The sequence below is a fragment of the Panthera leo genome, chromosome B3 (genome assembly GCF_018350215.1).
Source record: "Panthera leo isolate Ple1 chromosome B3, P.leo_Ple1_pat1.1, whole genome shotgun sequence".
In the NCBI taxonomy this organism is placed as follows: Eukaryota; Metazoa; Chordata; class Mammalia; order Carnivora; family Felidae; genus Panthera; species Panthera leo.
The window spans coordinates 87,707,328-87,722,312 of record NC_056684.1 but is presented as its reverse complement, the minus strand read 5'-3'; the positions used below and the strand labels follow the sequence as shown (position 1 = coordinate 87,722,312).

Sequence of the window (14,985 nt, the reverse complement as noted above, 5' to 3'; positions counted from 1 at the left end):
ATGGTGATTATATGTAGAACCACAAATATATCATGTTTGTCTTTAGAGTAATTTCTGATGTCTAATTTATAGAGCATATTTAAGTAACTCTTGCATTATTTGTTGCATTGTTGGTCATTTTTCTATTAAAATAATTTGTTAAATAAAATTTAATAGATTGGGGCACCTGGGTGGTTCAGTCGGTTAAGCTCCGACTTTAGTTCGGGTCATGATCTCACAGTTTGTGCGTTCGAGCCCCACATCAGTCTCTGTGCTGACATCTCAGAGCCTGGAGTCTGCTTCGGATTCTGTGTGTCTGTGTCCCTCTCCCTCTCCCTCTCCCTCCCTCCTTCTCTCTCTCTCTCTCTCTCTCTCTCTCTCTCTCTATATATATATATATATATATATATATATATATGTCCCTCCCTGACTCACACTCTGTCTCTCTCAAAAATAAACATTAAAAAAAATTTTAAGAAAAAAATATAATAGATAAAATTTAATAGATTGCGTGGAAAATTATGCATTTAAATAGATTTATAAAACTCAAGGAAATATTTTAGAGTGGATTTGGCATTTTGATTAAATATTAGAAAATGAAAATAATGTATCTAGTAGTTACCAGTACTTTTCATTTTTTTATATAACAATATTAGTGTTACCTTGTAAGTATTGAAATGCTAATGAGAGGAATTGAATTTGGTTATTGGCTTTCTAGATATGAGCTAATAATATATAACTGTTAATTCCACCTGGACATGTATTTCTGATTCCTTTGAGTTCTTTAAGGGTAGGAACTATCTTTTGCATCTTTGTATCTATAGTATCTTAAATCTTTCAATAAATATTAGCTTTATAAAGTTCTCAACAATTCTTCAGCGTACACACTGCAAAACTCTTTCATTTAAAGAAATTTGACCAATGGAAAGGAGAGTTTTAATAACTTAAAAAACTCTTAATTGTTGTGAGGAGAAAATTTTTAAGGACTACAGCATACATTGACTCTGGATGTTTTTTCTGTTTTTGAAACAGGGCATCTATGTACTTCAGGACAACAAATTTCGTCTGCTTACTCAGATGTCTGCAGGAAAACAGTATTTAGAACATGCATCTAAGGTATTTAATGGAATAGAAGATTGGGATTTTCATAGGGAAGAGTACGATGTCAACCACAACAGAGTTTTGAATTTAAAATAGGTTTTAAAGTTGTTTTTTTTTTTGTTTAAGTACTTTTCTGTGAAATAGGAGACAGGTGTTCATCATACTAAAATAATCTGTGTTAACCAATAGCTGAGTAGGCTTATGATGACTAATGAAACACTATAACAAAATGCCATTGAAATGTAGATGAATGTTAGATTCTTGAATTTAGCATAGGTGTATCAGAAAAGATAGTCAAACTTATAAAACTGGTATTAACTGTGCAAAACTACTCACCTGAGTTTATATTTATAATATCCTTTAGCTAATTAAAAATTTTTTGAGGGGCGCCTGGGTGGCTCAGTTTGGTTAAGTATCTGACTCTTGATTTTGGCTCAGGTCATGATCTCGCAGTTCATGAGATTGAGCCCTGCATCGGGCTTCGTGCTGTCAGTGTGGAGCTAGCTTAGGATTCTCTTTCCCGCTCTCTCTGCCCTCCCCTGCTCGCACCTGCATGTGCACTCTCTCTCTCAAAATAAATAAATAAACTTAAAACAAAAATTTTTCCCTGTTATTAACGTGTTTCTAAGAATACGTTTTTTGTGTTAAGTATATCTGTGTTTCTGTGTTTTGTCTAGTTTTTGTTTTCAAATCTCAGGTAGGAATCAATAAGTAGATCAGCAGATATATTAAAGCTGACAAGTTTAATGTAAGGGTTCTTTTGAGATGATTAAAATATCTGGGGCAGTATGAGCTATTATTTATCTGTAAACATTTATCTGTACATAAATTATCTAACAAAAGCATTATAGTTATAGTGGAAAGAGCATGGAATTGGAACCAAATAAATCTAAATTTTAAACTATGCAATTTACAGTTTTGTGACATTGGATAAGTTATATAACCCCCTTTGGACCTTAATTCCCACATTAATAAAGTTGGTTATAATAGTACCTATATTATTAACAATCTCTAAAGTCCCTTCCAGGTCAAAATTTCATGACTCCAGATTTAATTACTGATCAGTACCCATTTATGTAATTATAACATTATCTATATTATTCATAGATATATTGTGTTATTGGCTGTCATACAGTACAAACATGTACATAATCAAAAATTCCTTGGATAATTTATTTTTTGGTTCCTGTTCTTATCTGGCTTTCTGTGCTGTAGCTCAGCCCCATTCCCTTTTTTTTGTTTCCATATGACAGGGTTTCCCACGTTGGTACTGTTGAGATTCTGAATGGGATAATTCTTTGTTATAGCAGATTGGCTGTAAGTCTTGAACAAATCAAGATTCTTGGTTGTAGAAAGCAGACACCAACTCTGATTGAATAGGGGAAAAAAACATACAGAATTGATGAGAAAGCTCAGAAAACAGGCAAGAACTGTAGAAGGTTAGGGCAGCCAGAAAGACAGCCCAAGTCACTCCTCAGGCAGGGTCTAGTTAGAGTCCTTTGCACTAACAGACACCAGCCACGTTTGCTGCCTCTAGAACTAATTATAACCTGTTTCCAGGTTGTTTTTTCACTCATTCTAGATTCAGAGTCTGACTGGAGCACCCAAGTCACGTGTCCATGGTTTAGTTGCCAGGAAGCTGGGAACTTGTTTTAACAATCATAATTTTCAATAATTTAAAAAATTCTTCCACTACCTTTTTTTTAAACAGCAATGACTTATTAATAGGAAGGCTTGACTCAGTGTCGTATTTATCAATAGCATTGCTTTCTTAGTAAATCCTTAATATTCTTTACATTTTTCTTCCTTTCAGTATTTGGCATTTACCTGTGGCTTAATCAGAGGTGGCTTATCAAACTTGGGGATAAAAAGTATTGTAACGGCTGAAGTGTCTTCAATGCCTGCCTGTAAGTTGAATTCACATTTCTTAAAAATGTGATTATTTTTAGTGATTATTTTTCAAGTCTGGTGGTTTTTGTTTGTTTGTTTTTGTTAACTTAGAGTTAACTTAGAGGAAATTTAAAATGCTAAAACCATTTTGTTTTACTTTTACCAATTTTAACATTTAATGTAGTAACATGTAGCATCCCTATATTCATATTCAAAGATTTTAAAATTTATAATGGTAATGATTTAAGAAAGTAGGCTAAAGTAGTCCAAATTTATAAGACAGCTTAAGTGATGATTCTTAACTTTTAAAGGAAAAATTTCTGCATTATTCTTTTAAGATAGCAAATTGCCCTATAGTATTGAAAATGTCTTTTTTAAAAAGTTTTCTAGGGGCACCTGGGTGGCTCAGTCGGTTAAGCATCCGACTTCGGCTCAGGTCATGATCTCGTGATTCGTGAGTTCAAGCCCCACATTGGGCTCTCTGCTGTCAGCGTGGGTCCTCTGTCCCTGTCTCTCTGCCCCTCCCCCGTTCATGCTCTCTCTCTTTCTCTCTCTCTATCTCAAAAATAAACACTGAAGTTTTCTAGAGTACATCTATTATATATAAAGCTATATAAAGCCAACTAGTCTTTTATTGCTAAACTCCTTTCCAAAGATATTTTCACCAGAGCTACCAACCAAGAATAAAATTGACTTGAGCATCATTGTATTTCCTTTTTATTCACAATGATAATTAGCAGTGAAATACCCAAAAGGTAGGAATCACAAAGAGGAGAAGCAGACACCTATCTATTCACAAAACAAATAATCACCTCATAAAAATGAAATTTGCTTTGTTGAGTATTGTGAAAAGTGTGAAAAGTTGTTTGACATAGCAGGTTTCTCCATTGAAACTACTTTCTAATAGAACAGAAAATTGATGTTTAAGCTTGTTTTCTTTGTACCTAAGTCAAGGAATGATTTTTCATTTTTCTTTTTTTAGGTAAATTTCAGGTGATGATACAGAAGCTCTAAAACATACTGAAATGCAAGGCAAGGCTTCAACAGTGTAAAGAGATAAATTATTCGTGTATAAAGTATTTCAAGTAGCAATGATTTAATTACATTGTTGGACATTTGTATTGATATAAGCTATTTGCTAATTTATGTAATGAAAGATGCACTCTTAACCAGGAGTAAGATTGTATTTTATTAATTTAACACAGACCAAGTTAAAGCAGATAAAGACACATTCTACCATAACATAGATTTTACTAAAACTATTCAGAATGAAAACCTGATTTCAAACAACTAAACCCCAAGATTTAGAACCCTTATTTTAAACATTCATATTTGCTCAGACTGGTATGTATTTAACCACAGATAGAAAAGCAAAACTCAGGGTTTGATAAATTAGCATTAAGAAAAGTATGCATCAGGGGTGCTTGGTTGGCTCAGTTGGTTAAGTGTCTGACTTTGGCTCAGGTCATGATCTCGTGGTTCATGAGTTTAAGCCCTGCGTTGAGTTCTGTGCTCACAGCTCGGAGCCTGGAGCCTGCTTCAGCTTCTGTGTCTCCCTCTCTCTCTGCCCCTCCCCCACTAGCACATGCGCACATGCTCTCTTTCTCTCTCTCAAAAATATAAATAAAACATTATGAACTTTTTTTTAATTTAAAAAAGTATGTATTAGTCAGAATCATTTCTGTAAAAATGAGCAAATTTCAGTTTTGCTTTATGAATTTATTTTATTTAAGAAAAGCAAACAGTACACTAAACATTTTTTTTATTTTATTATAATTTATTTCTATTAAGAATTTTTATGCCTATGAAAATTTTATATACATTGTGTATTATGTGTGTGATACATATATATACTATATCTAACCGCCTAAATTGCAAAAAAGTTCATTTTACTTTAACAGAATTTAGTCCTTAATTTTACTTTAATAGAATTCAGTCCTTGAGAACTCCATTAATGTAATTAAAGTGTAATATAGATTAGTTTAAATGTGAATTCAGTGACTCCAGGGCCAAAGACTATTAGGTATTTTAGGAAGGAATTTTATACTTACTCCTGTTACAGTTTTGACTTTCACCTTTTTTCCCCATGTGTGGAAGGACTGGTGAAGGTTCTAACATCCTTATTTTTATTCCCTAATTACTATTTCCCAAGAGCAGAGGGGTGGATAATTGGCTTAGTCACACCAACATTCATTGGACAATGTCTATTCAGTGGGTTGGGTCAGTGCTCATCTAGTGTGTCTATCATCTCCTCTTCCATCTGATAACCGAGAGAAGACAAGCGTGAAGATGAAAGTCATCACATTGAGGATAGCACGATGCATCAATAGGAAGCACCTTTATTGTGCTTCTGAATTAACCAATCCTGGAACTGCTTTACCTTTGGACTTTGTGTTACATGGGATAATAAATTCCTTATATTGTTCAATCCACTTTTGGTTCTGTATTTTGTTACTTGTAGTCAAAAAGAAGTCTCTTCTAGCTGAGGCAAGGAGAGTTAGGTTATACAAAAAACAATATAGGAGAATTGAATTTCTTTTTCTCTCAGGAAGGGAGGGAAGAGAAGAACTTAAAGGTTTACATGTAAAATGATAAAACCATGAAGTACTAAAGAAGATATTAGTTTTATCATCTTGTAGTAGAGAAGGACTTTTTAAAAAATGTACAGTGTTATAAAGGAAAATAGTAAAAAAATTAACCTCTTCAAATGCTGTTAGGAAAATTGGATATCCACATGCAAGAAAATGAAATTGAATCCTTACTTTATACCATACATAAAAATTTACTCAAAGTGGATTATAGACTGATACTTAGGACCTGAAACCAAAAAACTCGTAGAACAGAGGAAAAGCTTCATAATGTTGGTCTTGGCAATATTTTCTTGGATTTGACACCAAAAACAAGCAACAAAAGCAAAAACAGACAAATGGCACTACATCAAATTTAATAGCTGCTATACGTAAAGGAAACAGAGTGAAAAGGTAGCCTACCGAATGGGGAAAGTATTTGCAAACGATGTATCTATAGGGGTTAATACCTAAAATATATAAGGAACTCTTACAGCTCAATAGCAAAAAAATAACCCAATTAAAAAATGGACAAAGGACTTAAACATATTTGTCCAAAGAAGATACACAAATGGCCAACAGGTATATGAAGAGATGCTCAGTATCAGTAATCACCAGTGCAAATTGAAACCGTAATATCACCTCACACCTTTTAGGATGGCATTATCCAAAAAAAATTTTTTTGCAATGGAGAATTTAGAACCCTTGTGCCCTGTTAGTGGGAATGTAAAATGATATAACTCCTATGGAAAATACTATGGAATTTCCATTAACAACTAAAACTGGAACTGCTGTATGATGCAGCAATCCTGCTTGTGACTATTCAGAAGATTGAAATCAAGAACTTGAAGAAAGATTTGAACTCTCCTGTCTCTTGTGTTATTCACAATAGCCAAGAGGTAGAAACAACTTGCCCTTTAACAGATGAAGAACAGATAAAGAAAATATGGTATATACATTCAGTGAAATACTATTCAACCTTAACCAAAAGAAGAAAGTCCTGTAGTATGCCAGCATGGATGAACCTTAAGGACATGCTTAAGTGAAATAAGCCAGTCACAGAATGACCAAAAAAAAAAAAAAAAAAACAAACAAAAAACAGGTTATTGCTTTTACGAGGTACCCAAAGTAGTCAAATTCATAGAGGCAGAAAGTAGCATGTTGACAAGGCTGGGGAAAGAGAAATTAGGAGTTGTTCAAGGAGTACAGGATTTGTTTTATGCAAGATGAAAAAGTTCTAAGATCTGTGTTAACAATGTGCATATAGTTAACAATACTGTAAACATAAAAATTTAAGAAGGTAGATTTCATGTTAATGTGTTTTAATTTTTTTACTGCAGACAGAACTGTTGACAAAAATTTTAAAAACTATTTGCATGGCAGAAAACACTATTAAAATGTTAAAATAGGGGAAAATATAGTGCATACCATATTTGCCATAAGTGCATATCTGCCCTTTAAAAGAGCACATCAGTGCGGCACCTAGGTGGCTCAGTCAGTCAAGTGTCCAACTTTGGCTCAGGTCATGATCTCCCAGTTCCTGTTTTTGAGCCCTGCATCGGGCTCTGTGCTGACAGCTCAGAGCCTGGAGCCTTCTTCAGATTCTGTGTCTCCCTTTCTCTGCCCCTCCCCTTCTTGTGCTGTCTCTCTCTCGCAAAAATAAACATTAAAAAAAATAAATAAATAAAAGTACATCAATTTAAAACACGGATATCCTTTAATGTGGCAATTCCATTTCTATAAATTTAACCTAAGAAAATAAATGAGGGTAAAGGTGGTCAAAGGGTATAATCTTGTTATAAGATGAATAAGTTCTAGGGATGTAATGTATAACATGGTGACTATAGTTAACAATACTGTATATTTGAAAATTGCTGGGGATGCCTGGGTGGCTCACTTGGTTAACCATCTGGCTCTTGATCTCAGCTCAGGTCTTGATCTCCAGGGTCATGAGTTCAAGCCCTGTGCTGGGCTTTGCACTGAGCTTGAAGCCTACTTAAAAAAAAAAAGAAAAAAGTTGCTAAGAGAGTAGATCTTAAGAGTTCTCACCACACACACAACATTTTGTTAACTGGAGTAAGTGGTGGATGTGTTCAGTATTGTAATCATTTTGCAATATATATGCATATTAGTCCAGCACACTCTACACCTTACACTTAAAAGACAATGTTATATGTCAAATATATCTCAAGCTGGGAAAAATGAGTAGGCAAACTTGTGTGTATAAGGATTTTCACTATTTAAGTGTTCATTTTTTTTAAATGTGTTATTTATTTTTGAGAGAGTGCAAGCGGGGGTGGGGGCAGAGAGGGACAGAGAATCTGAAGTGGGCTTTGCGCTGACAGCAGTCAGCTCAACATAGGGCTAGAACCCACGAACCGAGAGATCATGACCTGAGCCAAAGTTGGACACTCAACCAGTTGAGCCACCCAGGTGCCCCTAGTTAAGTGTTCATTGATGACACTTGATTAAATTATGGTACTGGCATACAAGGAAATACTGTGCTGCTGGTGAAAGGGAGGAACTAGATCAACATATATTTATGTAAATGAATGTTAATTGGTATTAAGAGAAGTTTGTTACAGGATACTGCGCATGGGGGGTATAGCTCAGGGGTAGAGCATTTGACTGCAGGATACTGCGCATATAATGTATAAATATACATGATACTATCAAAAAGACTGGAAAGTTACAAGTAAATTGTATAATAAATGGAGATTTTTACTTTTAGCTTTATATTATTTGAGTTTTAAAGTAATCATCCCCACAATCCCTAAGTCAGGAGGGCTAACTAGCAGAGGTCTTTGGTTAGGGAGAAAGACATTATGGAGGGTGCCATCTGGAAAGAGGATTTATTGTACATCAAGATGCCCAGTGCCACAGAGAAGAGATCGTTTACTATGTGGAAGTCAAGCCAGTGATACAGATCATGAAGTATTTCAGCCATTTGTGCTGAGGAACCATGTAAGCTGTTGTTTTCTCTTTCAAAAGGGGGAATCCATGGGTTATCAGTTATAGATCTGCTAACAGAAGGAATACTTCTCCAGTCTCACCCAAAGTTGTACTGAGCCTCATCCAAACTGCCCCTTTTGGATAATAACCCCTTCTTTGAAGCAGTTCTTTATTTCATCTATCTATCTATCTATCTATCTATCTATCTATCTATCTAAGCCTCATAAGAGTGCAGTCCATGCATCAGCAGGGGCTGCAGCCATCACAAGGCTCAACTGCAGCAGGGACACCCTCCAAGTTCACACTCATGGAGTTGTTGATAGAATGCAATTCTTCATTTGTGTTAGGCAGAGACACCTCTCAGTTTCTTGTCATGTAGGTCTCTCCCCTGAGCAGCTCACAACATGACAAATGTCTTCATCAGGGTGAGAACTTTTGAGAGAGAACACAAGTGGAGGAGGGGGCAAAAGGAGAGGGAGAGAATCTTAAGCAGGCTCCACACTCACTGTGAACCTGAGGCTGACCTCAATCTTAAGACTGAGATCATGACCAGAGCTGAAATCAAGAGTAGGATGCTTAACCGACTGAACCATCCAGGTGCCCCTGTAGCAGGAGTTCTTGGGAGGAATGTTGAAGGGGAAAACTCTCAGGACCCATATTTGGGATGGATGGGACAGTGGTGAAAACTCATTTCCTCATAGTATAGGGTTTGTTTGTTTTTTAACCTTTTGGGGGCCAGGGACTCCTATTTGGCAGTGTGTTGATGTTTATGAACTCCTTCTCATAATGTTTTTAATGCACAAATAAAATACATAAGGCTACAAAGGAAACAATTGTACTGATATAATGTTATCAAAAAATTATTTTTTTTGAGAGAGAGCACAAACGGGAGGGGCAGAGAGAAAGAATCCTAAGCAGGCTCCATGCTCAGTGTGGAGCCTGGTGTGGGGCTCAGTCTTATGACTGTGAGATCATAACCTGAGCTGAAATCAAGACTTGGGTGCTTAACCACCTGAGCCACCCAGGTGCACTTCAAAGTATTTAAAATGTGATGTAGGGGCGCCTGGGTGGCTCAGTTGGTTAAGTGCTCAACTTCGGCTCAGGTCATGATCTCACAGTTTGAGTTCGAGCCCCGCGTCGGCCTCTGTGCTGACAGCTCAGAGCATGGAGCCTGCTTCAGATTCTGTGTCTTCCTCTTTCTCTGCCCCTCCCCTGCTTGCACTTTGTCTCTCTCTCTCTCAAAAGTAAGTAAACATTAAAAAAAATGCGATATATGTGCTTTATGTTAAACAAGGCAATATATTTAAAATAGAGGCAAGGGGTGCCTGGCTGGCTTAGAAGAACATGTGACTCTTGATTGTGAGTTTGAGCCCCATGTTGGGTGTAGAGATTACCAAAGATAATAAACAAACAAACAAACTTAGAAATATATATAGAGAGAGAGAGACAAATTAAAATTAATTTTTATGTGAAGACATCAGAATGACAGCTGTTGTTTAGCTTGCCTAAGAACCTGTGGGGTGTTCTTTTAACTGAAGTAGTCTTGTGGCTCAGTTCCTTCCATTTATAGATCAGTCATACCTAGGTAATACCAGAAAGTAATGCAGATATTTGTGAAACCAGAGTGAGAACACACAACTACAATGTTTGGTGTTGGCTTCCAGGCCTATAGTTAGTTGGCACCAGAAGCTATAGACAGGAAATCTGCAGTCAGACATGATCTAAAGGCAGGTTTTATAACTACTGTATTCTGAACTACTGTGTGAATATTCTGAAACATCTGCAACTACACTTTGATATGAAAACATCTAGGACTTCTGATGCTAACTAACAAAGTCACAGGTATTGATGAATGATACTATGGTTTGTTTCCTATATTTATAACTGAAGGAAATGCTAAGTAAAAGAAGGATAGTAAAAATAGAGATATAATTTTTTTCCTTTTCAAGCTCGTGGGCTCCAGGTTAGAAACCTGCTAAAAGGGATAAAATCATAAGATTGGTGTAAACATTGAGATAATCTGTGTAAATAGCACAGTGCCTATTGTGTGTACATATGGAAATAAAGAATAAAAATATCACACAGAATGTTTTGGTTTATAAGCCTTTTGCAATTAGAAAGTGGCTTGGATTTCAGTATCCTTTTGTACGACTTCATCTTAATTAGAGTCATCAAGGGCCCTTACTGAGTAGCATACCTGTTTTAAAGAGCAGAAAGTAGAAAAGTGTACCATATGAATGACAAACTCTGAGGACAGCATGAAGTGTTTAGTCAGTGGCTTCTTCTAACCATAATGACACAGCTTGATTCCTTGTGTCTAGCAATCAAACCTTGTAACTGGAGATGTCATCAGAACTTTAGTCCATTTGGGCTGCTATAACAGAATACTATAGGCTTATAAGAAACAGAAATTTATTTCCCACAGTTCTGGAGGCTGGGAAGGCCAAGATTAAGGGACAAGGAGATTCAGTGTCTGGTGAGTACCTGCTTCCTGGTTCACAGATGTTTTTGCTTGTGTCCTTATTTGGCAGAAGGGCACTAGCTAACTCTCTGGGGTCTTTTTTATAAGGGCACTAATCACATAATGAGGACAGAGTTCTCATAATCTAATAATCACTTCCCAAAGACCCTGCCTCCTAATATCACTTTGAAGGTTATGATTTTAATATATGGATTTTGGGGGGACATAAGTATCCAGTCCACAGCAGGACCAAATATGCAGTGACAAAAGGAAACAAAATCCTAGAGCCAACGTTGCCTGGTGAACTGTTTCAAAGCTCTACTAGAATATAGCTATAGGATGGGAGTTCACTCAGGCCCTTAGACTGATTGCAGAAACTGGAATTGGCACAATTTTGGGGGTCATCAAATTTTAACTGGACAGAACCTACAAAAGCTTTTCAAAATGCTCTTTGAAAAATGAGTATTGTGATCAAATATATTTTGGAAATCCATCCTCTTGTAGATCTTTAATGCTCATTAATGACATTTTACAGGTTCTGAAAACCTCAATAATCAGCTTAATTTTATTTTACCTAGTACTTGATCACAGTACCATTTTTTTTTTTTTTCAGAAACCCTAATAGCTCACATAAATCAATATTCTAGCGTCATTTGGGAAACATTTTTTTTACAGATTTGATGGGAATTTGGTAACATATATAGGCAAAATATAATCTTGGCATGAACACAGGTCAACTTGACCTGTCTCAATAATTTCTAAAGCATTTTTCTTTTTTTTAATGTTTATTTATTTTTGAGAGAGAGAGAGAGAGAGAGAGAGAGCGCGCGCGCGCGCAGGTGGGGGAGGGGCAGAGAGAGAGGGAGACACAGAATCCGAAGCAGGCTTCAGGCTCTTGAGATGTCAGCCCAGAGCTTGACGTGGAGCTCAAACTCACAAACTGTGAGATCATGATCTGTGCCAAAGTCGGAGGCTTAACAGACTAAGCCACCCAGGCACCCCTCTAAAACATTTTTTTATCTTTGTCCCCAGATGCTAGAACTGATAACCTAAACCACTTTTAATCTAATTCGGCCTCTAACTGCTTATTCTGCTAAAAGACACAGATGAAATAATCTTATTTTTAAAAATAGAAATGAATATAATTTTAATTAAAATATCACAATTTAATAAACATATAATATCCTCCTGAACAAAAGAAGTAATCTTTTATGTGGAAAAAAATTATAGGTGCAATCTAATTTACTTTGTCACTGTTCCCATCATAGACATGATTAAACTACCATTTGATAGCTGTAATTTTCAAAATACCTCTAAATTTTATATTTTGGGCGCCTGAGTGGCTCAGTTGGTTAAGTGTCCAACTTCAGCTCAGTTCACAGTCTCATGGCTTGTGGGTTTGAGCCCTGCGTCAGGCTCTGTGCTGACAGCTCAGAGCCTGGAACTGCTTCAGATTCTGTGTCTGCCTCTCTGTGCCCCTCCCCTGCTCATGCTGTCTCTCTCAAAAATAAATAAATGTTAAAAATTAAAAAAAATAAATAAAAAAAATTCACATTTAAAATGTGTAATTTTTCAATAAGCTTAAGACTTTCTTTTAAAAATTTTTTTTTTAACGTTTATTCATTTTTGAGAGACAGAGCATGAGCAAGGGAAGGTCAGAGAAAGAGAGGGAGACAGAATCCAAAGCAGGCTCCAGGCTCTGAGCTGTCAGCATAGAGCCCGATGCGGGGCTTGAACTCACTTAACCAACAGAGCCACCCAAGCGCCCCTGAACTTTAAGGCTTTCTACCTATGAGTTGGGGGAATTTTTCTCCTCAATTTCTCATTAAAATCAAAGGTACTTTTAATTGTGAAAGGCTTGATAAACACTAAAGCTATATTGGTAGTCTTCTTACTTTATTCTTAGGACATGAGTGGTTTAAAATGTCTTTAACTTTCATTTGTCTCTACACTCCTGAAAAATATCCTATGCCAGATGAGTCCTTATAAACATGAGTTCTCAGTTCACTATTAGAGATTCTGTGGCTTGCTGGAAAATAGAGGTGTAACTACTTAATTTATACCACTTGTCTTCTGCACATACAAAATTGCCTTTTTTAATCTAGTCCATAGGAATTCTGTTCTTCTGTGAGCAGCATGTGTAACAAGATGCTCAGACACTAGTTTTAGAAGAAATGTAAATTAAAAGAATAATTGATATTTCAACTTTATTAAATCAACCCCCAGCCCCTCACCCCCTAAGCATCAAATCAGCAAAAAATGTGAGGCTATACACTGGTAACTGGGTATAAGTTGGAAATCTAAACTCTTTAATGTAGACAGTGCTGGCTCCCTACCCAATATTCACTCTCTTTTCTAACAGAACTCCCATTTTTGGCAGGCCTGACAGTGTTATCAGCTAAAAAATTATACTTTCCAGCTTTCTTTATAATTAGAAAATTTTATAGATTGCTGGCAAATAATACATAAATTGAGGGTTTCTTGTAATGTTTTGCTCCCCTGATATAGACAAGAGGGAGTGGTGCCATTCTTTCTGGAATCTAGATATGAGGCAAGAGATAAAGCAACCATATCATGACTAAAAAGATGAAAGCTATTAAAATTGATGAAAGAGAAATCTGGACGTAGTCCAGGGCATTTAAGATATTGTAGAGCTGCTATACCAACCCTGAACTTGTTACACCACAATTATTATGAGAAGCAAAAGTAAATCCCTAATTTTTAAAACCTCAGTTCAGTTTTCAAATGCACTATTAACTGATAAACTCATTACTGGCAACCTTACTCTTGGGAACTTCTGGTCAAAGAAAGGAAAAAGTTTTATACATGAAGATATTCATGGCAGCATTTTCTATATGGGATTAACACTGAAAACAGATTAGATACCCAACAATGAGAGTGTTTAAATTATGGTAAAACACAATTTGGATTACTAGGCTATAATTTAAAAATCAGCTAAGATGTAACAAGATTCAAATACAAAATTTCTAGTCAATTTGTAACTCGTGGCAAAACTACTGTAGCTTGGTCCACAGGTATTTCCAATCCCCTCTTCCTTTCCCTCCCCTGCTCTCCCCCCCCCCCTTTCCTTTTCTACCTCTTATTGGAAAGACTGGAAAGGCTTACAATTTTGCTTCCCCACCCTTCTCCAAGCTACAGGTGATCCTGTTATACACTGTGGCCAACAGATGAACACAAATCTGCTGTGAATTTCTGGGGAAGGTTTTGCCTTCATGACAAAAGAATCAGATGTGAAAGGCTCTGACTCCTTCCCCCTTTTTTGGTCCTGAGTACAGACACATTACCTTGAACTGCAGTGGCCATCTTGTTACCACAAGGGAAAGGCCAAAAGATTCTCAGAGACATTGGTATTGTGGGATCAATCATGGAACCAATGCTAGTAAACTTCTCCTCTAGCTCCTCTAGACTTCTTGTTGTGTGAGAAAAATAACCCCTTACTGAAAAGCCATTGCTACTTGAATCTGTTAAAGTAGAAAATATTCCTAACCAACAAAGAAATAGATAAAAAATACATAAATTATAAGTGATATGAATAAGAGATTTGACAGACAAAATGATGTGTTAAGAAAAAGTATTATTGAAAATGATGTTAAAAAGTTAACAAGTTAAAAAGAGAGTGAGACAGAGCGTGAGCGGGGGAGGGGCAGAGAGAGAGGGAGACACAGAATCTGAGGCAAACTCTGGGCTCTGTGCTGATAGCACAGAGCCTGATGAGGGGCTCTAACCCACGAACTGTGAGATCAGGACCTGAGCCGAAGTTGGGCACTTAACCGACTGAGCCACCCAGGCACCCTAATCAAGATTATCTTAATTCTAATAGTAAGGACATTTATCCATTATCTTTTGTCAAGAGTCAAAACAAGATTTTTTTTTTTTAATGTTTATTTATTTTGAGAGAGAAATAGAGAGGAGTGGCAGAGAGAAGAAGAAACAGAATCCCAAGCAGGCTCTATAATGTCAGTGCACGGCCCAATGTGGGGCTTGATCACACAAACTGTGAAGTCACGACCTGAG

At 36.4% G+C, this 14,985-nt stretch overlaps 1 protein-coding gene across 6 annotated transcripts in view; it reads left to right on the top strand.

The window, feature by feature from the left end:
* Window positions 1–14,985, top strand: part of TRAPPC6B (trafficking protein particle complex subunit 6B) — a 38,785-nt gene that overhangs the window by 9,877 nt on the left and 13,923 nt on the right. For 4 of the 6 annotated variants that reach the window (XM_042943037.1, XM_042943035.1, XM_042943036.1 and 1 more), the window contains exons 4-6: window positions 1,012–1,095; window positions 2,894–2,987; window positions 3,953–4,139. In XM_042943037.1, the coding sequence (XP_042798971.1) occupies window positions 1,012–1,095; window positions 2,894–2,987; window positions 3,953–3,984 (210 nt within the window). In that variant the 3' untranslated portion in view covers window positions 3,985–4,139. Of the gene's footprint in view, window positions 1–1,011; window positions 1,096–2,893; window positions 2,988–3,352; window positions 3,387–3,952; window positions 4,140–14,985 lie in introns of those variants that run through there. The other 2 variants (XR_006203782.1, XM_042943034.1) reach the window with 2 other exon arrangements.